The sequence below is a fragment of the Pterocles gutturalis genome, unplaced genomic scaffold, assembly GCF_000699245.1.
Source record: "Pterocles gutturalis isolate BGI_N339 unplaced genomic scaffold, ASM69924v1 scaffold29847, whole genome shotgun sequence".
NCBI lineage: Eukaryota > Metazoa > Chordata > Aves > Pterocliformes > Pteroclidae > Pterocles > Pterocles gutturalis.
The window spans coordinates 10,325-34,694 of record NW_010113774.1 but is presented as its reverse complement, the minus strand read 5'-3'; the positions used below and the strand labels follow the sequence as shown (position 1 = coordinate 34,694).

At 40.7% G+C, this 24,370-nt stretch overlaps 1 protein-coding gene across 1 annotated transcript in view; it reads left to right on the top strand.

Moving 5' to 3' along the window:
- The window catches only part of GRIA4 (glutamate receptor, ionotropic, AMPA 4), a 93,706-nt gene that overhangs the window by 62,307 nt on the left and 7,029 nt on the right, over positions 1–24,370 (top strand). The window contains exons 11-12 of the mRNA XM_010074626.1: positions 13,885–13,999; positions 23,380–23,514. Of these exons, the coding sequence (XP_010072928.1) occupies positions 13,885–13,999; positions 23,380–23,514 (250 nt within the window). The remainder of the gene's footprint in view (positions 1–13,884; positions 14,000–23,379; positions 23,515–24,370) is intronic.

Sequence of the window (24,370 nt, the reverse complement as noted above, 5' to 3'; positions counted from 1 at the left end):
GTTACTTTTGGCATCTCTTTTAGATAGTGAGCAATTATCCAAGGCAGTTACAATTAGAGTGCTTTTAGTTCTTCCAGTCTGTAGGCAGCATCAAGTGAAATAATTGCAAACATTCAGACCACATGTAGAATATTGCATCCTTTTTTGGCATCCTACTTCAAAAAAAAAACATCAGAAATTGAAGCAATTTCAGTGGAAGGTGATCAAGCTGGCTCTGGAGCACCTGTCCTGCGAGGAGATGCTGAGGGAGCTGGGCTTGTTCAGAGAAGCAAAGATGGCTCTGGGGGAACCCAACAGCAGCCCGGAGTGCCTGTGGTAAGGCCTTTGTGGAGATGGAGCCAGGCTCTTCACAGCAGTGCAGGAATGGAAGGTAAGAGACAGTGAGCATAAACTGGAACAGGAGAAGTTCAGACTGAATGTAAGGAGGAACTTTTTCCCCTGACTGCCTGAGGACAGTGTGACAGGGACAGTGGTTTCCCAGAGAGGTTTTGCAGTATCCATCCTTGGAGGTTTTCAAACCATGACTGGATGAAGCCCTGAGCAGCTTGGTCTCACCACAGAGCTGGCCTTTGCATGAGCAGGAAGCTGCACCAGACACCTCCTGAGGTGCCTTCTGGACTGCACTATGATCCTTTTTTGACAGTTGTGGATGTGAAAAGGACATTTTCAGACATCACATTCAGTGTCCTGGAACTACAGGAGTATTTGGAAAGTTGCAAGAGCTTACAGAGAGGGATGTTTAAATTTTCTGCATAGTAGAAGGTCTCCCCAACTCGTATAAAAGCTGCTCTTTACCATTAGGCTTTAGTTATGATTTCTGTGAATCAAAAGTCAATCAGATTTTTCTCATCTACATCCCATTCTCATGCTGGAAAAGCAAAAGAGAGTAAGTATCTGAATTCAGTGAAATAAGTGGCAGTGCATTACTGCATCTCTGCTTTGCTAGGGCAAAGGGAGCCCTTGACTTTCCAAGCAGTTGGGTTACTGGCAGCATGGACCTTTGTGGAACCCCTAACAGTGGGGTTGAAAGGTGGAAGAGTTTTTTGTTGCAGGAGTCAGACCACTCAGGTTGGGTGTCTCTCACTTTTGGTAGGGTATGCAGAAAAAATAGGAGTATCTCATGGTTAAAGACTGAGTTGAGGGAATGTGCACAGAAGTTTAAGCTTAGTCTTTTTCTAGGAAGTGATTTCCATTGGGAGGCCAGAAGGATAAATTCTGTGTGAACACTTGCCTGATTTCTGACTGAGCGCGAGGCTGGAAGTCATGTCATACTGATGAGCTTAATTACGATCCTGCTCCGATTTCCTGGGAGTCTTGGAGGAAGACAGTTCCCCTTCTGGCCTCAGTTTCACCTTTGAAAATTGAGAGTAATGACAATTGCCCATCAACCTGAGAGGGATGGTGAAGATTAGTAGCATAGTGTTTGTTGTGCTGTAAATATTTAAAAAGTCCATTCCTACTTCATATGTTTGTATGACTATTTCAAATCCATGGAGGTCTGTACCTCAGCACAAACCCCATGGTAGATTTCTCAGTGTCTTTGGCCAAATAAACGGTTTTGGAGACAAAATAATAGGGAAAATGTAACTTCAGCTAATGGTTTCTTAAACAGTTGATGGTCTGTGACCATGTTGTTCTGTCTTCCCTTTAGAAAGCAATAGCAGATATCTCCATCAGTAGTGGACCCTACTCCCTCCAGCTTTTTTTTATTAAAAGTGGCATGTGGGCATGTGTTCAGGACAACAGCAATTACATTAGTTGGATCTCCATATCCACTGTGGAGACCTATTAGTAATTTCCATACTGTGTTTTTCTACAGCCTGGCTGCTTGTGTTCGAAACATTACAAGCAGAAGTATTTTACTGTATTGAAGTGACTGTGCTTGGTCTGACTGCTGTGAGTGCTGGTGTATTTGCATTTGCTGCCGTGTACATGGCTCTACCAGTGGTGGCAATATTATATAGCTGGTTGCCAGAGGGATTGGATTGCCCTTGTCTGATAATTTCACCTGATCTTGGACTGATGTTCAGCTGGCTTCAGGGCATTTTAATTATCAGCACACTGACTATTGGACCGACTATCTCGTCTGGTTGCTGGCACCATTTATGTTTGTCTCAGCCGATCAGATCTTCCTCATTAACTTCTGCGATAATATTCAGACAGAAAGTCCTAGGAACTCTTCCAGCTAATCCCCATTTTGGCTGCTGACCAAATTAGGTTTTATATGACACAACTGTAATTGCTTCATTTGTATGGTATTGATCTGCCATTAGGCAAAACACAAGCCAGCATTTCACTATGGCTCAGGTTATGCAGTATTATTTATTGTTTGCATTGCAGTTGCAACTAGAGTTCTCACCTCGGGAATGGACCCTCTGTTTTTTTCTCTCACTCTCTGCTTCTGATTAAAATAATGAACTTCAAAGTGCTTGCATTATAAGTAGACCAAATCTTAAGAAACCATATCTTAGCAGGAATCTTTCTGTTTATTGTCTTCCTTCTAATACTTCTTCATGAAAAATAACAGTATGGAGCCACAAAGAAGCATGTATAGTTACAGAAATCTCTCATACCTCTTCTCAGTCTAAGTTTAGATGTGATAAAAGTGTAGATCTTAGGAATCTTAGCAGATCTTAGGAATTAGTTGTCTGTTTCTGGCAACAGTAAAAGTCAAGCATCCATGCTGATTTCTCAGTGTTATCAATGGCTTTTGACATAGCAGCCATGTTACTTTAATATATTACTTTAATAATACTTGTGGACACGGATGTCAGTGAATTAATTCCCTCAGGAGCAAACGTCAGTTTTGCCCTATAGTTTTCGCATGTGGAGTTGTTTTCCTCACTAGAAAAAAAAAAATAATAATGGATGAGGAGACTGCTTGTATTACAGCACTTTCAGTACCACACAGTATGCTGATGGTGTTTGGCTTTGCAGTCATTTCATGCTTCGTTCTTATTAAGGGGAGACTGGACTTGGTGGCTGAAAGGTCTAACCAGACAGGCAAAAGATTGGGGCTCATTGGAGACAGCATCTAAAACAGAGGATTTGGTTTCTAAAGTAAAAATGCAGAAATTCAATTGAATCTGGCTACTCCTCAAATTCCTGAGAACAGTAATAGCAGTAAGTCCTTTTTTTGAGTTGTTTTGTTTTGGTTTTTTGTTTGGGTTTGGTTTTTTTTTTTTTCAGTTGCAGCTGCTGAGAAGATGGCAGGAGGTTTTTTTCTCTCACTGTGTCTCTTGCCACAGATGCCTATGTCTTCTGTCACCCTGAGAGTGGTTAAATGCAACTCATTCTGTATGACTCTTCTCTGAGGACATATCAGAAACATTAGCTAGGACAGAGGACTTCTGTCACCTTTTATGGAGCATCTTAAGCTGACGGTGAGGTAGTTTGTGAAAAAGGCGTGCAAAGACACTCAGCTAAGCTTCTTAACTTGCAGAAGTCACTCCATTGTGACTCCTGATGTTTTTTTAACATTTGTTAATCTTAAACCAACATCTTAAACGAATGAGTTTCTGTTATGAGGTCTTGCTTCTTACAAGGAAGAAAATGTAGGAACATATGATAAGGAGTAGAATGACAGAAGACCGTGTCAAATATAGTTCCTCTATCCATCTTACGATGTTCATAAAAGGAGAGATTCAGCCTGACATAAATTAAAAATTGGAGAAGTCTGATAGTGCGATCTTTCCAAACATTGCCAAATTTGAACCAGTCTCCAAAAATGCCAGATATGTTCAATACTGCATTAAGAAAGATCTTTGGTTTCTTATATTGTCTGCCCTGCTACCCACTGAATAGAACATATATTTATATAGCACATTGAGACATGGGGCTGGTTAGAAACCAGAAAACCTAATTTTCACAGTGAGTCAGAGTATTTTACTTTCCATGATTTTTCAGCAAGAGTCCTGACTGATTTTGGAGATTACAGTAACATTTCTTTTGGGGACAGGTGATACAGCCCAGGGCTGGGTCTTCCTGTGGATGAAAGCTGTGAAATGCTCAGTGCAAAGCATAATATTTCTGCCACTGCTGGGACATGTTGAATGGAGTGAAAAATTGGAAGCTGTTAAATCAGCTGCCACCTACTTTGTACTGTAAGATTTTGATGTAGTAAAATCTTCCTCTGTGTAGGGTGGCCAGAGTCTGTGATCTTAATAGGCTGTCTAGTTATCCATCAGTCGTATCAAATGGATTGAGATGGATATAAAGAAGGAACAACTTTCTAACTTAAAAGGGACCACACTCTATTTTTATTCAATAAGCACTGAATTGCATCCAGAAGAGAGATGTTTTTCCTAGCCTCATTCAAGATGAAAATAATCACTCCATGGCATTCAGAAGTATAAAATTAAAATACCTTACAAATATGGCTAAGATATGTAAAAGAAAATTTAAAACTACTAGCCAACATCAGTAATGATGAATGATATTTTCATTCTTGTTAAAATCAAGTCATCCATTTGAAAAACAAATACATCATTTGTGCAGTGTTTGGCTTTCTGTTGAGGATGGAGTAACATAAGGAGTCTCAACAACATGTGCCTGGATAACATAACATAATGTCACTTCAAGAGACCTGCATTAATGCAGCCTAGGTAGGAGAGGAGAGGGACAGCATGAAACCTGGTAGAGATTCAATGCTGTGGCCCCCACTACAAGCTGTTACTCCCTGTCTTTCAGCAGCACTAATCCAACACTGGACAAACCTCTGCCTGGCACTGAACCACATCCTGTGCCCCACCACAAAAACCCTACCAATCTATGCCAATAATACCATTTTTTCTCAGATAAATTTAGGAGTTACTAGAAAGGCAGGTGAAACAGCATCCAAACACCCTGCTGTGACAAAACCATGAGGCAAGATCTGCTTCACCTAAGGTGCAAAAAGGCAAAAGGCTTAGTGCCAGCCATGCCAGAGGTGAATGTTACCCTATCTGAAAGCATTTAGTATTTTGGGGGCATGTATTTAAAAATGCTCATTTTGCACTCAGTCGGAAGGTGTCCCTTCCTATGTCCTTGTCCGTAGCAAGGAGGTGGGAACTAGATGATCTTTAAGGTCCCTTCCAGCCCAAACCATTCTATGATACTATGATTCTATGATAAACATTTCATACTTTGTTACTGTAAGTGCTTTCAGCAATATCAAATGTATAAAAACTGTAAAGGTCTCAGGATTCCTAATGTTTCTGAGGTGAGAGAGCGTTTCAAGGAAGCTGGCAGTGGGCTAAGCTTATCCTCAGAGCAATTCCAGCAGTGTGGAGCAGTATTACACTGGTGCTCAGACACTTTTGAAAAATCCCACTCAAGCCTTTAAAACATGTATTTTGAGTTGCGAGTGTTGGACTGCAGCTGCTTATTTGCATAATCCTGCTTATGCTGCAGCCAGCAAGAAAAAATTGTACTTTGAAAAGTGGTACTGCTCAATGAGAACAGGATCAGGTAGTCATTAGTGAAAATTAAAATAGCTCAGAGTTGAGAGAAACTGGTGTTTCTGCTTCTGCTAAAGACTGTATGCTGAACCAATATGAACAGTTACTCTAGGGACAATTTTATGTGTTTTTTATTTACAGCAAAGCTTTGTATAAAGCAGAGAAACAAACAGAGTTGCCTTTGTGGGTCAGCTGCTGTTGCTTTTATACAAGCAAAATATATATTTAATTGCTTGTGCCAAGTAGTGTTTGCATACTGTAATTGGAATATTTTGCTGCAAAACAGCTTTCAATTTATATAAATATTTTAAACTACAGTCATCAGACCTCTAGCTGGTGTAAATTGTCAGAACTTCTTTGAATTCAAAGTAGCTCTGGCAATTTTTAGCAGCAGTGGGTCTCCCATTAATTGGAACTCCTGCTGATCTTCAAGGTGTCAGTTTAGCTCATATTTGTTTACAAAGCTCAGTTCAAGTAACTAAGCTACACACTTAGGATATACATAGAAGCTGTAAATACTCAATGGCCCTGGAAATTAACCATCTTATTTGGATGGCTATATGAAGAGCATTATACTTATTTTAATTAGCCACAATTGCAAAGTATTTGAGCACTGCTATAAATTTCCCACCTCTAAACAATGAATAGCAATGCATACACAGTCTTGTAAAGATACTTTATTCCTTGTGTTTGTAGAATATTTTGAGATATTGTTCTGGAAGTGGTGTTTTAAATGCAATTGGACAGGCGATTTTTAAATAACATTTATAAATGGTATTTGTTTCTAGTGCAGCACACAACCTGCCCATAGCATTTTGGAAGACTTTGGCTTTCTGTAGACCAGTCAGTTCCTCAGGGGTACATGGGGTTTGAAAGATGGAATTCAAGAGGTGCTCACTGTCCTGATGGATCCTCAGCTGGGCCTGGGCACTCAACTGAGATGGCCGGTCACATCTTTTCTTTGATAAGCATATATGTAGCAATGGAAGAGTTTAGCAAGAAAGCCTGAGAAACGCAATGCGGAAGATATAATATTGTTGTGGAGACTCACAACTTCGATACAAGAAGTTCTTTATTTAGTATAGATACTGGGCAAGCTATCACAGCAAGTCCCAAAGACTATTTTGTTTGAACTATCAGCTGCATGTAAAATGTCTTTATATGTGCTGTCCTTCAGTATTTGAATACATTTTGTATACAAATAGCATTACAGCATGCAAACCTTTAAATACCAGTACAAAAATTATTCCTATAAATTTTTGAATGTGTTTAAAAAAACATGGTTTCAAAGTTGGCCCTTTCTCATTAAAATTTAGGGTTTTTTTCTTGTAAAAATGCTCTTGCATTAGCTCTCTTTTTTAATATTTGCATTATTGATCCTTGAAGACTTCTGAGTACAGAATGATATAAGCTTTGGCTACATCTTCCTCATTAATGGAGTGCTTGTTTCATTCCTAATTTATTAAACATATTCAGCCAGTTCCATGCAGCTTTACACTTAATTTCTCTTGACAAATTTTCAAACACCCTTAAACTACACTGCATTTATGTCTTGTTGCAATCTGCCATCAGCACTTTTCAAAGCATGGTTAAAATAAACAGCTCAGAAGCTGGGCATCTTTTAATTTTTTGCTTGGTAAGGATGGATTTTAATTTTTCCCATTTAAAATCATTTGAACGGATGATATGAACAAGCTGTAAAAATGCACCCGCTTGTGTTTTACTAAATACGTCTGAGGCAGATCCTCAGCTGCATCCAGGGAGCATTAGGACGTGTGGCGAGGGGAGGCTCTCAGGCAGCTGTGGCCTCCTTTTCCCAAGCCACCTGGGCTGGAGACAGATTAGATCATGAGAGAATAACTGTGATTCACATCACTGAAATAAGGTCACTGAACTCGGCTTCCCCAGGCTCTCTCTCTGCTGTGTCCTGAGGGAGGATGCCCTCCAGCTTGCACCAGGAGCGCAGAGGGGCATGTCGGGGAGACGGCTATGTCAGCAGGTAGCTGCAGGGAGAGATGTCCAAAATGCAAGGAAGAAAATGGAAAACGAGCTTTGAGTAGCTTGAGATGCTCATCAGTTGCCGACACATCACTGGCTGTGACACTGTGATCTCAGGAAGGCTTGTTCCTTCAGTGAGCTCCTCCTCCGGGTGCACCTCCACATCTGGGGCTGCACTTCCCATTGTCAGTATTTTACTGATCCCCGCTTTGTTCCAGGCACTACTTAGATAGTCGTATCTAGACAACAAACTTATATGACTAAGTAGTCATGGATTTTACTGGAATAAAAAGCAAATCCTTGTGTTTTGCCAGCTGGTCCATACCTCGCATACGGCCCAGCTGTGGTGCTTCGATCATCTGACATTCAGGTGCTCTTTGATGTTTGCTGTACGTTCAGAGAACCTAAGGTTAAACAGAGCTGATATCCCTCTGCACAATGAGACTTCTATGTGATTGAGCGATTTCTGAGGCTTTCGAAGCCCTATGAGAAGGATTTGTGAAAAGCCTTTTAGAGGGTCAGGGTCTCTGCATCTGCCTCAGTGACTGCAGTGGTGGCAGCAGCAGTGCTCAGATGATACACGGTGCAATACGGCTGCAGTTCAAACAAAGCTATCTCTGTGTATGTAGAGTCTCATTAGTGAGTCATGTTAATTTTTGCTCATCCTGCTTGTTCATTATTTCAAGTGAACAACATCCCCACCGCTAAGCGGTGAAACAAGAGTGCCGCCATCTGTAAAGATAACGGCAGAATTTCACAAAGAATCTGCCTAGGATTCAGGGAGATACTTTGCTATCTAACATGCCAGTTACACAGAATTTATGAGGTTAAGTTCAGGAAAGGGATTCAGGAAAATGTCAAAGCTGTTCAAATAGCTAAGACATTTAAGTTTTCCTGGAAAAACTGTACCGGTTGCCTAAAAGATTGTTATTAAATGCTCTCAGCAGAGATCCTGCCTTCATTATAATGAGTACTTAGGAACCTGTCTGTGCCTTTAGGCCATTTCATATTCAAAAATATGTATTTTGGGACCTGACTTCATAGAGGTGGTTTCCTGTGCCACATGTGCTGAGGCCAAGGATGACTCCTCTGAATTGCATTCATGGATGGTGCTGAGTTGTGCTGATGGGTGGCAGTTTCCATCCATCCTGTTAACCACTATGTATCCTAGGATTTGGGGAGCTGAAAGACTTAGACAAAAAGCAGCTGTGGCTGACACCATGGATACTTGTTCAAGTCTAATCAGGCTGGAGAGAGCCTTTTCCACCTGCTGCATGTCTCCATGCTTTGGGCATTAGGCTGTTGAAAAGAGGATGCGTTGCAGGATACATTTCATGTTTTAATTTCTGGTTTCTTAGAGATACTCTTGCTGTGCTGAAATAGGTGCTTTAAGGGATCCATCAGGCAGAATTTGGTGCCCCATCCCATGCTGTTCCCCTATGGCTGTACCTGACAGAATTCCAACAGTGTATTTGATATCGGCTGCTGTGGTCCCTAGCCTGGGCCTCTCTCTCATTCCCTCGTGGAGCGGGGACCTTTGTGTGTCTCTGTCAGCCTTGGAAATGCCCCTTCTGTGGTTCAGCATGTAACTGCCAGGTACCATGTTGCTGTATGCCATAGATTTCAGGTAGCTTGTTGAATGCCTGCCTCACTGCTTCCTATGGACTGAAGTCCAACAGGTCGTCTGTTAACCATTGCTGTGACCCAGACTCCCTGGAAGTGGAAGCAGACCTCTCTGCCAGCTTCCCTGGGCTTTGGACAAGCACTCTACTGCAACTCATTTCGGTAGCAGATGAAGTGTCCCTGGCTGGAGCCATAGATGTTATTTTGCAAGGGGCTGGGTTGTTGCACTGTCATCTGTCTGTCCAGTTTTATCTTTTGCTGACTGTGAAAGGAATATCTGCGGTTGGCACAAGTAGCCTCTTTAAAAAAAAAGAAGTGGCACTGATTAATGTTTTAAACTGCTTATTAGTATTTATTTATGGAGAGATGGAAAGTGATTTTAAATGAGTGAGAGTGATTTAATTCTCATCAGGTTTTTCATACTGTAATTCTATAGGCAGCTTAAAAAAAAAATATGTGACCCATACATTGAAGTCACTGTCCATGCACTCAAGTAATCATGAAGTGAGGAATCACTGTAATGCAAGGGCTGCAGTTCTGGCTAAACTGGCTTTAACAATCGCACACAAGGACTCTGTTTTCTTCTGACTAAGGGAAAAGGCAAGATTGTTCAGTGACAGCAAGGATTAAGTGTCAAGTATTAAAGCACTTGCCTGCTTTCTACAATTAAACCCTTACTCTTGCAAAGGTTTCAATTCCTTTATGGAGAAACACATTGTTCTTCAATGGGAGTTTTGACTAAGTGTGGTATTGAGAATACAGTCCTATTTTTTAATGATCAAAGAACAATTTCTGCCACAGATACTCAAATTTCAAAATGCCTTCCTCTGTGGCAGAATGCAGCACTGTCTAGAACGAGTATGAGTGGTCTAGCCTGGCTCTGAGGTCTCAGGTATATAATTTTCCATGTAGTCAACGTTGCAGCTATTGCAATCTCAGTTACAACATTTCTGTGGGAGAAACAGCAGTGTTGAACAAAGGTTCTCTGTGTTTTGCTGACCAGAAGGAAATTATTTATTTCCGCATGTTGAAGTGGACCTGGATAACAAAACAACAGAGAAAGCAGTGTGAAACTAACCTGGTTTTACATGGCCTACTAGACTTGATGAGGACAATAATGTGTTACATTTATAAACAATACATTTTAATTTCAGAGCAATGATTGCAGCTTAAATCCACATTTACTTCTTCATCCTTTTTACTTCATTTCTCTATTGTGCTGTGAAACTGTCTATGGATATGGCTAATAGCCCAGCTAAATAACCCTCTCATGAATGGGCTTCATTTATTTATTTATTACTGTAGGATTACTATCAACCAGCTGCAGCTTCTCTAAATGACTGTGGGAAAATTTTCCTTGATAATCTTTAATGCTTTGAAAGACAAATTCAAACATTTGGCAATTTCCCTTCAACATGGAAATTAAACATGAAAACTTACATTTGTTGGCCAAAAAATTTGCCTAGTTGTTTTTTATAATCTTAGAATATCCAGATAAAAGTTCTAAGACATTAACTTGAAAAGCTTGAAAAAAAAGTTGTACATTGTCAGGTAACATCTTCACCCAAGGTAAGATAGAGATTGAAAAAAAAACTTTCTAAGGATTTTAACATAAGGACTTTGTCTAATTCATTGAGCTTTAGTGTTCATACTTGAGAGACTGCAGCTTAGAGGAAATAGTATGAACATGCTTTTACAGACAGACTGATTGATGGCTTCCCATCTGCTTTAAAATAAAACTGTGCTTAAGTGGCTCATTGAATTGAGAGTTAGTGATATTCCTTGAGATACATTTCATTTTTCATGGGAGTGATCACTCCTGCCCACATCTGTAGCACTGTCAAAGCAGCTGTTTATGTTATTGCTACCCAGTCTGACAATTAGACATAGAAGAATTAAATTACACCTTGGTTTGTTTCCTGTTCAAGGAAGGAGTTTTGACATTGACTTTGTAGACAGCAGGCTCAAGCTATATATGTAAGCCATTTTCAGAATAAGTAATGTTGCTCAGTGTCAAAGAAATAGCGTTTCTAGGATCATCTTTCATCTATGGCTCAGTCCCAATGTCCTTACAAAGGTAAAATTTACATTTAGTCTACTGGAAATTTTTTCTGTAAAGTGGCAAGGCTGGCCACACCGTTACCTTTCTAAATGAAGCAAACAGGTCAAAAGTACAGGCTTTGTAACTAAAAGGTGAGTTCGAAACATCTGTAGTAAATAGGACTGGTTCAAAAGCAATTGCTTCCAAGAACAAAAGGAACAAATGAACAATTTCATTCCAATGTTGTGATTTCTTCTCTCCCTCTGGAGTGTGAACCACAATTAGAGCACTTACATAAAATCCCATTTGTCAGCCTGGCTGCAAAATTCCCCTTCAAGCTTTATCCACAAAGAGCAGTCTGTTATCACTCCCACTACAGCCTACAGTTCTCATTTTCACTTTCAGGGACAGACAAGCAATTTCTTTATCTGTATTGAAAATCTCTCATAAAGGTAACTACAGTGAAGCTAGGTAAAGTCAGATCTACACACAAGCAGTTCACAGACTTCATCACCAGCCAGCAAAGACCTGGCTTGGTTCCAGCAGGAGCTATATGAAAAGCTGTTACCAGACAGTGAAGGTATGTCCTGAAGCTGATATTGTCCCACAAATGGATCAATGTTGTAAAGAATGCTCCATCAAGCTGTGAAATACCATTGTCTGTACCTGTTTGCCAGGAAGATACCTCTTCTAATAAGCAAGAGAAAAATTTTCATTCTAAGACCAGAAAGGATGCCCAGGGACCAGAGACCAGCTGTCACTAGAGAGGGTGAATCACAAGCCCCAGTGGCTTCTGGTGCTGTAGGATCTGGTGGAGCCCTAACACCCGAGGACCTTTCTTCCTCAACCCTTCTCCAAGTGCTTTGAAGGTGTTGCATCCTCTCATAATTCATGAGGGGAAGATGCCATTGACAGACATGGCTCTTGCCAAATCCTACTCAGGCCTGACAGATAGATCTTGATGGCATTAAACAAATTCAGGGAGAGAAACTCCGTCTTTCTCAACTGCATAGTGTCCCTGAAGAGCAGTACTTAAGCTATTGGCACCTCACAGATACTTCTTTCCCTTTGGAGATGAATGATGCTTCAATGATACGATGCCACTGCTCCACATGTGTCTGCAAGCAAGCCTGGGCAGACATCACCAGAAAGACTGTACATGTCTGATAGGCCATGGATTGTCTAGGGACCTCTGAATGTGAAAAGAGGAAGTTTATTATTATGAACTATGAATACATATTGATATAGTTGCACGCCATTAGGATATGTGACTGTTGAGGCTCTTAGTAATAGAGAGGGGAAGTTGTACACTTAAATGAGTGCAAAGGTTCCTCAGAAGGTGATGAAGGCTGCATAAATGCCTTGGCAGTTTAGTTATCGACTGATTTTAAAATGTCATATAGTAACTGTAGTTCCTATCATAAATCCAATTGCCTTACATCTGGGTTTGTGTGGTAATCTATACTGTCTATCCTCTGCCATCCAGTCTTAGGGCTCTCTGGACACCTAAAGGGCAACCTCTGAGCTTGCTCAGAAGCAACCACATCCTAGGACCAGCGGTGTCCCTTTCTTGCCTCAGTTTCAGTGCACTCCCAGCAGCATGGAGTTCATACAGAAGCAGTGATTCTGTGCTTTAGCCTTTATTTTGGTAACCCCCCTCTGCCTGCACAGATACAAAGTCTCTCTCTGGTATTTCTCTCATCTGAAAAAAAAAAGGGCACTTGAACATGGGATGGAGGACACCAGGTTCATTAAGCCCCTTTCAGTCTGTTGTGCTTATGCCACTGTGCTGCTAGCAATGCAGGATTCATCTTTCGTCCAGTGGTAGCATAAAATGCATAAACCCTCCAGGGGAAAAGTCCTCAGGACGCCCGACTACCTGCTTGTATCTCAGCACCCAGCAAATGGGCTGGGTTTGGTCTTCCCAGTGCTTGAGCTTCTGCTTGACTGCACTGTCCCCAGGTTTCCCCAGAGAGGATGCCCTCCACCGCCACCTTCGTCCCCCACCACCACCCTGGGAGACAGGCTGCTCTGCCAGGGTAGCCGGGAGGTCCCTGGAGTCATGGCACTAAGCTAGACCCCAGGTCTTGCATTTCAGCTGAGCCTCTACTGTGCAAAGGGAGCCTGCATCCCAAATGTAGGGATGTGCCTACCGCAGGTGTTGAAGGTTCAGATGAGCAGGACTTCGGGCACCTCTTGGTACATTGTTTTTTGTTGACTGGCTCCAGACAGCATCATAGTCAGCATGCAAGCTGTTCGCGCTCCTGTTCAGCTGTGCCTCACACTGCCTGTTTCTGGAGCCTTAGCCTGCAGGTTTTGCCGGATCACTCTGATGCGCTATGTGTCAAAACTGTATGTGACACAAGACTGGCACCGTAGGATCGTCTGGATCTTGCCTCATTAGTATATGGGAATACATTTTCAGATTTACATGAAAAATCAGCCTGGCCCCACACTAAACAGATAATATAAACTCAAAATACATCTGTGTAAATCATTTATAATTCCAGGCAGGGTTTTATCATCATTTTGCAAAAATTGTTTTGGTTGGTTGATAGAATTTTCTTGTTAAAATCCAAGCCATTCTGAAAATCACTACACTGGAAACATATATTTCACATTTGAAAGTAACTGCAGTTATTTGTGCTGCCAAGGGCTTTGAAATATGGAAATGAGAGGTTTATTTAGTGTGTGGATCAAGCTTATGAACAGCTTAAGTCCTCATTCCTTCTAACATCTTAACAGCTGTGCAGTTTCTTACAAAATATGTTTTATCGTTTCAAGAAATGCTGTTAACCTCGCAGTTTTAAAACTGAATGAACAAGGCCTCTTGGACAAATTGAAAAACAAATGGTGGTACGACAAAGGAGAATGTGGCAGCGGGGGAGGTGACTCCAAGGTTAGCCTCAATGTCACCAAAAGCGGGTAAACAGTATGTAAAGTAATTGGTGCATCTGCTGGGGTCTTACCTGCGACGAAACAGCTTCACCAGTAGCACAGCACTGCTGATACCTGCAGTTGAAATCTAGGTGTATGCAATTACTGTCAAAGCAAAAATATTTGCATTTGTTTAAGCACCCCAAGGGGAACTCGTAAACAATCTCTGCTGTGAGATCTATCACCAGTTTTCAGAAACCTGCATCTTCTGAAATTGTGATGAGCCTTTTCTAAACTGGCTCTTGTCAACAGGCAGTTTGAAACCTTCAGGAACCAGTACCAGCTCAGACTTATTTTCTACTATATTGTACTACCCAAAATAATTTTCAGGGACAGTAAAGGAAAAGGGTGCAAATCAGCGTGAATGCCTTCTAGCAATAATCTAATGCATGGTCCAGGCTCAGGGATCTACTATTGACATAAACAATACTGGTACAAATTACAATTTTCACATGAGTATCCAAAATTAGAGGGCAAATTTCAGCTAAAATATCTTCACACTGACATCTTACAATGTCTTACCAGCAAACTGAAATCCAGTTGGTTCCCTAGGCAGAATTTATCAGAATTTATCAGGCAGGAATTTTAGGCTGAATTTTAGGCTGAGGTGATGACAGCTTCTTATTCTTCCTGCATTTCTGTATCTTCCACATGACCAACTACTTCCTTGCCTCCTCACAGCTTCCTTTTGGGAAAACTGTCTTGTGCTGGAAAGAAGCAAAGATGTGGAAGTGGAAGATGTTGAAGTGGGGGAGCATTAAGATATTAAAAATACCCCTTCCATACCAGGCAGCATGTAATAATATTTATTTATGTGCTTGTGTGTGAACAATATATAAAAGAATGCTGCACAGGTAACTGTGCAGGCACAGAGCTAGTCAGATATAGATCATTAAATTTGACTGATTTGTCATACACAATTTGTGTAGCTTTCTTTACAGTTGCCTACATATATTTATTCTTACTATTTTCCCTCCTTCTTTAGACCTCCTCCTCTTTCATGCTGTGTCCTGGCCTCACGGACCATCCCTTGGGCTGTTCTGCACTCACCCAGAACTGGTGTCCTAATCCTCATTTTGCCTTTGATCCTGCTGCTCTACCTATTTCTTCCCCACCGCTCTGCTTGCCAGCAGTCACAGTTTCAGAAATGGTCTCTATTTTCTCTTCCAAAGTGCTTAGGCATATTAGACCTGATAGCACTTACCTGCAAGTGGAGCAGACACCAACTTCACCAACAAGTGAACCAAAAATCTCCCATGTTGCTACTATTGTATGCTCCACGCAAGCCTGAACTTTTGCATTATTGGGGGACATATGTTTATTTAATTTTTTTAAAATGTCACATCATTAAAATACCTCAATTTTCTTCTAATATACTCCTCACAAACCTGCTGTGGTTGAAAGGTGAGGGAAAAGCTAGGTTGCAAAATAAAAATGCTTTCAACTTGCTTTCCCTGATTGCCAACCACTGGTTCTTTGAGTCACAAAGGAGGAAAAGAGGAGCAGCTCATGGCAGAGGGACAGGCAGGGCTTCACCAAGGATAATGCCTAGAAGGCACTGAAGAAGCAAGTTTAGTGTGATGGCAAGTGACAGAAAAAGGAGTGGGGGGGGGAAATAGAAAGCAAAGGCAAGGGGTACAGTCCGTGGAGAAACAGGGACGAGGCCAGGCTGGATGAGGCTTTGAGCAACCTGGTCTAGTGGAGGGTGTCCCTGCCCATGGCAGGGGGGGTGGAACTAGATGATCTTTAAGGTCCCTTCCAACCCAGACTAATCTATGATTCTATGATCTCTGAATGCAGGAGGGAGTTAGGAACACATTGCCAATGGAAATGAAAAATAGGTGACACAGGCAGTTCAGGATACCATAGAAAATATGGTGGGTAATGCAGCATTAGCAAAGGATGGGTAACATGATGGAGTTTAATCTGTCATCCTAGGACTATATACAGCCTGCCAGGAGCATTCATCTGACCTCAGGCCTGTTTCTTGCCACACTTTTTCCTAGGCACAGCAGAGTGAGTAGGCAGTATCTGTGCACAGGGACCATATATGTAGAGAGAAAGCCCAGTGCTTCTGTCTATCATGCACCCACACTGCCCACTGTCCATTTCCTTGTTCAGGATCAGTCTTGTAGGGTCTAATCAATTAAAGTCAATAAGACCCTTTTCGATTGAATTAATGGAGCTCAAGATATTTTAATATTTTATGCTAGCAAATGATTATTAGTGGAATAACCAGGACACCGTGCACTGGTGTTGTAAACCTGACAGCTACCAACAAGTCCTGAACTGAGCTTTTAAGCATCTCTAGCTAATGCTCCTTTTCATTGTATGAATTTAAAAAGAATAAACCCTGACCTTTGTTAGCAGCTCCAGTCCAAATTACAGGGTTTCCTACTGTCATGAGCAAGAATAAGAACATCTCTCTTTTCCTGAAAGAAATACAGCACCTGAGGCTTGATTGATAACTGTACTGTTACTGTCTGAGATTCACTAGTCAGAATATGAGAATCTAGACCCAGAATAACCCTTCATGATAGAACAGAGGACTATAGAAATCAGGGAGTTTCATGAGAGCTCAGCAGTTCTCCGAAGGTTTGTGTTGCTCTGTAAAACAAAATTTCTCCTATCTCCATTCTGTACTCTTAAAAGGTCATTTCCAGCCTCCCCATTTATTGTTCCCCTTAAGGGACAATATTCCAAAATTCAGAAAGATGGTTCAGAGAGTTGCCCTGTGTGAACTGCCTATGGTTTGGTGGCCTCAGTAATTAAGTCATGCTTTAAGATAGAACTGAGGTCCCCAAGTCAGTTGAGTGCTTTTGAAAGTAATACCCCAGATCTTAATTATATGCCATCATCATTTCATGTGATGCATGGGAAGGTATTTAAACACAGTTTCTGATGCTCTGCTCCACTGTTTTTATAAAAGTGTGAGTGGAAGGAAGCTGTGCTGGTAGAGCTCTCCTCTGGTCTCTGCTGGCAGCCCTCAGGAGAACACAATGACCCTTGTTTTTTATTCAGCAGATGAGACTGACCTTACACTTAATTAATGACTCAGCCATGAGCGAGTAATGAAAATGCTCCTAAAGCATACTCGTGATTGCATTCTTTAAATCCTTGTCTACCAAAATTCTGTATTGGTTTCAGAACTGCTCAGTATTGTCATTTAAATGCTATAACTGCCCATTCGTTGTCCTGAACACAACTAATTCAGAACTTAATTAATGCTGTTTTAAAGCACTGTGATTTCGCTGATGTTGCTGGCACAAGATCCAGCCCGAGGCTCTGAAAACCCATCCGGTCCAACAGCAAGTGATTGATGACAGGATAGGAGGAAATGAGTAAGAAGCTGAGCGGGGAGGTAGAAGGGCTGAGAACATGATGAAAAGGTAGGAAACCAGTGTCCCTGTGCTCAGGTTGGGCTGCACCAACACTGACTTCAGTACGTGGGTGAACTGCAGGGTCTCCTCTGCTGTCACACAGCAGTTTTGCACTGTGGCTAAATTTTTCTCCATATATAGAGGTTAATTTTAGATTTTATTTTTCATATATTATCCTTACATGCATTTAAGGCAGATGGGTCCTGTTTGTATATAACAAAGGAGATTCTCAGCAGCTGTACATTGGAAAAACTACACTGATTTTCACAAACTCTGCCAGTTTACTTTAGTTGAAGATTTAGCCCAACATCAGTAATTCAGGAATCAATAAACAACTTGAAAAAAAATCTATAGTAATTTTTCCATTGTAATATTGATTATACAAGACTGAACTTGATGGGAAATTTAATTCTAAATGCTGGATTTATCCTCTGTATGTAACTCTAGTACATTGCTCTTGCTCATATACAGCAGACCATTCTGACCTTTGGCTTCTGGCCCCTTTAATGTCAATGGGACTATTCACCAACCAATTGTGTAAGCGGTGTAGTAACAAGTCTTAGTCTCTGAATTTGTGACTGGCACAGTCAAAATGATGCTTATTCAGAGAGAATATTTTCAAAGAACGGGAAGACGCCTAGATATGCAACTTGCCCTGAAAGCCACAGTGATTTGGGGATTCATCTCCCATGGGAGCTCTTGAAAATCTCCTACTAAAATGAAAAAAAAAAAAAAAACAGACAAACAACAAACAAAACAAAGTCTAAAAGACATGAAAAGTCACCAGATATGTATGTTGCTATTCTGAAAAACATAGGCAAAAATGTCCCTTTTCCGCTCTGCAGCCCCTCATTCTGGGCTTCTCATATTGGACTGTGTACGTTTCCAATCACAGCTGACTGATTTAAAGTGGGACAAAAATCCTGCTCTGAAAGCATAAAATATTTTTAAATTTAGTTCAGGGGTGCCTAGGGCTGTCTGAGGGGAGATGTAAAGGTCAGTAGTGCAGAGGAGAAACAAGGGCCTGGCCTCTGACACATCACTGGCTGTATTTCCGTGAAAAGTGGGAACTGCCTCATCTCTGCTGGCCATTGCCATTGTGTTCAGTTATATATTGAGGACAGCACGGCAATTTTAAGTGTGAAAATGATTGCTTTTCTCAAAGGAAAACCTGAGAGCTTCCTTGCAGAGACAATGCAGAAAGGATGACAATAAAAGAGCTACAGCTGTAAAGAAGAAGAAATCCCTGCCTGTATCAGCCTTTATATGTATAAACTGTTAGCACTGAGAAAGCAAAGGACAGGGAGACATCTGTTTTCTGATGTGTCCCAGCTTGCTGCTGGTCTTGATAGTTCATATAAAGTCCTAATTATCACTTTAATCAGTTTAATCTGCAACAACTCCACAGGCTTCTGATTTTCCACATGTGAGCAGTACCGGGATGACCCTTATCTTTGTCATAACCAGCCCTGTTACACTGCTGGAATTTAGGAGCACTGAAATATGGCTCAGTGCCAATGCATGACATGTTACAGATGATGGCTATCCAAAATATATTACTTATTTCACACTTGTGCTAGGAGCAAACAGAGGATCATATTGGCAGGCAACTTTCCAGAATCCCAAACTGGTGCCCACTCATTTCACAGCTATGTGACTCTCATATTCCACTATCAACCTGTACAACCTGCTGCCAGGAAGCCTGAAGACAAAATCTAAGTTTTAATACTCAAAAAGATGAAGAAATAGGCATTTTCTCTTCTAGAAGCAGAGTATTCCATATGAATTAAATGTGTGAGATTTGGAAAGCAGATGAAACATTTTCTTTACTTAAAGGGGTCACTTGAGAGTAGCTGGCAATCCTCTCACCCACTGTAGCTGTCAAAAATTGTCACTTCACCAAGGCACCAAGGCTTCCTCAGTAATAAATGAAAAGAGACAGGCATTTCAACAGCATGCCTCATCCTTTCTTAAAACTGATATGTAAGCCCTCCTTTTGGAGGTACCTAACTTTTCCGTTAACTACAGGGAAGCCTAGACAGGCAGCCAATCTTGGGGCATAACTTCTGGGTGGACAAACTGAGGTGAGGTGAATCCCCCCCTTTATGTATATATACAAAGAGTAATCAGAATGTATGAAAAGACAGGATCCCTAAAGCTAAGAGTAGCATATGAGGTTCAGGAGCTGCTATTTGTATATTAAATATATATATATAAACATGCACAAGTATATTAATATATAAGCATTTGGTGATTTCCAGTTAAACCAGTTAATTAGTGTAACTACAAGCCCTATCTCTTTCATAGTAACTATTTTGATGGGTTCAGTTACACTATATTAATTAATGCTTGAGCTGGTTTGTTAATTAATTGATTTATTTATTAAACCTTTAATTCATGAGTTAACATTTTAGCGATGTATGGATTACAGTGTATTATGAGAGATTAATTTTCGCATAGGAATCCACTGGCACACACAAGATCAGTTCCTACCTCATATGCCATCACCAGGACATCTATCACATGCTATTCTGTTTATCTACTCCTTCTCTGATATATATTGTATTTTCATGCACAGCTGCACATAAATAGATATCCATATGCCTACCACATTAAGAATTTGACAGTGATTCAAAGTGGAAAGTACATAAAATAAGTCTGTTAATCATTTCGTAGGTTTTTAGAAAATGAACTGCTGCAACTACATGAAGTGGGGCATTGCCATAATACTCTGAGATTATTCACTGAGTTTAAGCAACTTCAGTGTAAACCCATAGCAGTTTACTAAATCATCAGATTAGGTTCCATCTCAATATTAAACTCTGTTGCATCACCCAGAGCAAATACCACAAGTAAGAGAAGATATTCCAAGTGGTGATTTATCATCAGCCTGGGACCCTTGAAAGACTTATTTGAATAAGTGAGATTTAAGGAGAAACTTTGAATTTGAAACTAACTCTGAAACAGGAAATGAAAATGAGAGATTGACTGTCATGTTCTTCAAAACGGAGGATAAGGGCACCACGGCTCTCTCCTAAGTTGTCTGCATGCAGATCTCCTGATGCCTGCAGCACTCTGCACCGAGGGCAATGACAGGTCTGTGCCAAGTGGTTATGGGCAGCAAACTGCACAAAGCAACTCCTCTCTCTTGCCAGCATAATTTTGAGGGCAGTAAATGAAATAGCTGTAGCCAAGTCATATTATTAGTTTGTATGCTTACAAACTACAAAGAGATTGAAAGCAAGGAACACAAATGAATATGTTTCGTAAGTCGTATATCCAGTTGTATTTTATATATATATCTCTGAATACTATGTTGTTTATATGTCTAAGCCAATAGTTTTGAGTTCACAGTAATTGCATACTATTTATTTACAAATCTTCCCCAGCAGTATGTGCCTGTTACCTAAAGCGATGGAGCAGGTCCCGGTCGTATGTCTGTCTCTAAACCTGGGCCAACAGTACATGACATAGCACCCGCTGTGGCCTCTGCTCTGTCACTTTGCAATGCGATTCTATGTAGTTTTACTTGAATAACATAAAATAACATATATAATGTTATTTATGTTATTTTCCACGTGAAGAACTCCTGTAAACCTTGCCGTTTTGAAACTCAGTGAGGCAGGCGTCTTAGACAAGCTGAAAAACAAATGGTGGTACGATAAAGGTGAATGTGGACCCAAGGACTCTGGAAGTAAGGTCAGTCGCTGCAGTTCGGGACCTACTATCATGTTCACAAAGCAGTAAAGGAAGTAATACACAAAATGACTTAGAAATAAAATAAGCAGCTGTAGACACAGAACAAATGACCTTGATGGGGGTCACACTTTAATTTAAAGAAGCACTATTGCTTTTTAAAGTCTTCAGTGATATAAATCACCAAACATCGTCCTACATATTCAGGGCATCTGCTGAGGAGTTGCAAGGCAGTTTTTTGGTTTTGGGGGAAGCAGGTTGGGTTAGTTGTTTCTGTCCTGCCTGGGGGGATAGACTTTCCCCATTGACTACTTAGGAAATGTCCCTTCACACCTTCTCCCTTGAGAGCTGGCCTCCCTCAGCAATTTTGTGAAAAGGAAAAATGCTATCAGGAAGGGTTGCCTTTCATCACTGCCCAGCATGGCTGTGCCTGGCTCCTTCTGGGAAGGTCTCTGGCTCCTTGAGGAGCCAAGGAGGATTTAACTTGAGCTTTGAAGTGTAAAGCTTCGATAATTAACAGCTTCCAGTTTACCGTAGTCCATTCCCGAACAGTAATCCTGACAGCTCCAGGGAGTGGAGCCTTCTCTATTTCTTCCTATCTGGGGACAAACAAAGATATAGGTATTTTCTGATGGCTGGGAAAGCACCACAGTCTTTGCCAGCCCTGTATTTGGGGAGCCTGAAATTTCTTCACAGTGCCTGTCTCTGTGCCAGCCTCTGCTGTCCAGAGATAAAAGGAAAGCGTGACGGGCAGCGACTGCTTGCTGCCTGTGTGCCCTGAGACTTACCCAGCTGCATAGCGGGTAAAATTAACCTGGGAAACAAACTTCCAACACATTTTGCTTTTTCTGGCAATTGCTTTGGAGAGAGGCGTGAAAAGCAGTTAAGAGGAGGGCAGAGTACCTGTGCCTGACAGCTGAGAAAGCCTCAACCCACCACCTATGCTAGGTCAGGTCTTTCTCAGTCCTGCCTCCTCCTTGTTTGCAAGCACCATGTTAGCAATGGGACCAGAGGAACACAGTCACCTCCAAGATATTTAAAGTCCTCTTAGCCAGCTAAAATGAGACAGACAAAACAGAACCCGGCTATAAGCCCCAAACGCCGTTATATGTCCATGGGAATTGTTAGTGTGCTAATGTACTGATTACACAATAAATAGTGCTTCTTTAAATTAAACATCCAAATGTTTTTCGTTCTTCATAAGTTAAAATTTCATAGAGTTTATAATTGGAAGTTAAGTACTCTCCTTACTTTAGGTAAAGATTATATAGCCTGCATACGAATAAAGCTTTATAAGTATCTTAAGGGGCACGATGTAGTATATAAAAGTCCATCCTGAGAAAGTTCTTGAGAACTGTGCTAAAAATGCACATGGTTTTCAAATAAAAAAAATACATCATTCATAACTAAGCAGTGAAGTATAGAGAAATGTAGAATAGTTATTTACTACAGTACGTCCCAGAAGGTGATTGTTTATAAAATATTAATAAATATTGTTTATAAATATTTAATAATTCGCTAAAAAAAGTTCTCACTGTTGTCTAAATTATGAATAATGTTTAAGATTTCATAAACTGCTATTTAAAATTATACTATTAATGAGCCTTAGTAGTCCGTGGGCATGTTCCAGAACTGTATCTATAATAAAATAGAAACAACAGAATAATCAGTTAGAGGCAAATATATCATGATGTGTATGGTACAATGTGCCCTTTCAAAGGAAGTGTTTGTTCAAAGAAATAACTTAAGCCTCACATGTTATTTTCACTTGTCATTTAAGTATCAGAAACTCAGTCTGGATCTTTTAAATTAACAGCAATGCCTACCACAATTACAATTACTGTTTTCATTGAGATCAAGCAGAGTCTTGTCTAATGTAAATGGATTTCTGGATTCCAAAGCTTTTAAAGAGCTTTACATAAATGCAGTTTCATATCAGTGCAAAAATGTCACCTAAAGAGAGCCAGACATGTCATTGTTTAATTCTCCACTTAGTGGAAGTAAGGCTTTGCAGCAAGCAAGCAATGACATCCTGATATGTTGGCAATATACTTATAATATTTTCTATGCCGACCAGGAAAACTAAGTCCTTAAAATATATTTTATAGATCCAGATAGGTCAAATTTGGTAAGAAGTATGTAATTGACTGTCATTTAGTTTCAGCTAAGCCTTGTTATTTATTTGTATTTCCAGTGTTTTAACTTGTAGCTTGTGCTTCCATGGGTCTGGTTTCCAAGGTTAACTGTTTCACTTCTGTTTCCCCAGGACAAGACGAGTGCCTTGAGTCTCAGCAACGTTGCTGGAGTCTTCTACATTCTGGTTGGAGGCTTGGGCTTGGCAATGCTGGTGGCTTTGATAGAGTTCTGTTACAAGTCCAGGGCAGAGGCGAAACGAATGAAGGTGGCAAAGAGTGCACAGACTTTTAACCCAACTTCCTCGCAGAATACCCAGAATTTAGCAACTTATAGAGAAGGTTACAACGTATATGGAACCGAAAGTATTAAAATTTAGGGGTAGGACTTAGGGCCTACTACAGTGAGTGGGTGATGCATCTTGTAACGCAGTGTTGTGACATGTCTGTCTAGTGGTGCTTGCTTCTGAACAGAGCTTTATATTTTGGAAAACTTCACTGCGAAGTGGTTCAGTTTTTTTGGCTGCAGATGTACAGTATACTATTCTATGTTGCTAATAGACATCTGCATTGCAATGAATTTTTAACATAAAAAAATACATTTTTAACAACTTAATGTTGTCAAATCAGTTGGGAGATAACAACTATTTGAAATCGTAAAATTATATTCAGAGGGACAGTGTTTAATTACTTGATTGGCCAGTCTATTTTCCTGAAGATTTGCACTCTAGTGCTGACAAATTGCTGTAAGCCTTTATTATCCAACATTGTCCCTAACTGGGACTTCGGTATAATCAAGATTTAGGATAGGCAATGTCACTGAACCATAGTTAGCCTAACAGAAGACAAGGCACTGTTACAAGAAGTCTAAATGTTGTTTTACCTTCTCTCCCTCCTCCATACCCTATTCCTTCACCCTTCCTTTGATACGTGTTTTATGCTAATTGTGTGGCATTTTTTTCACAATATCCTGCTTCAGGTCAACCTTAGCCTACTATAATAACCACAAAAAGTCACTAACCAGTGAATAGACCCTGATTATCATCCTCAGCTTTCAGTAACACACCCCCTTACCTAGCTCAGGACTAGTGTATTTTAGATGTACACGCAGTGATGTCGGGGACT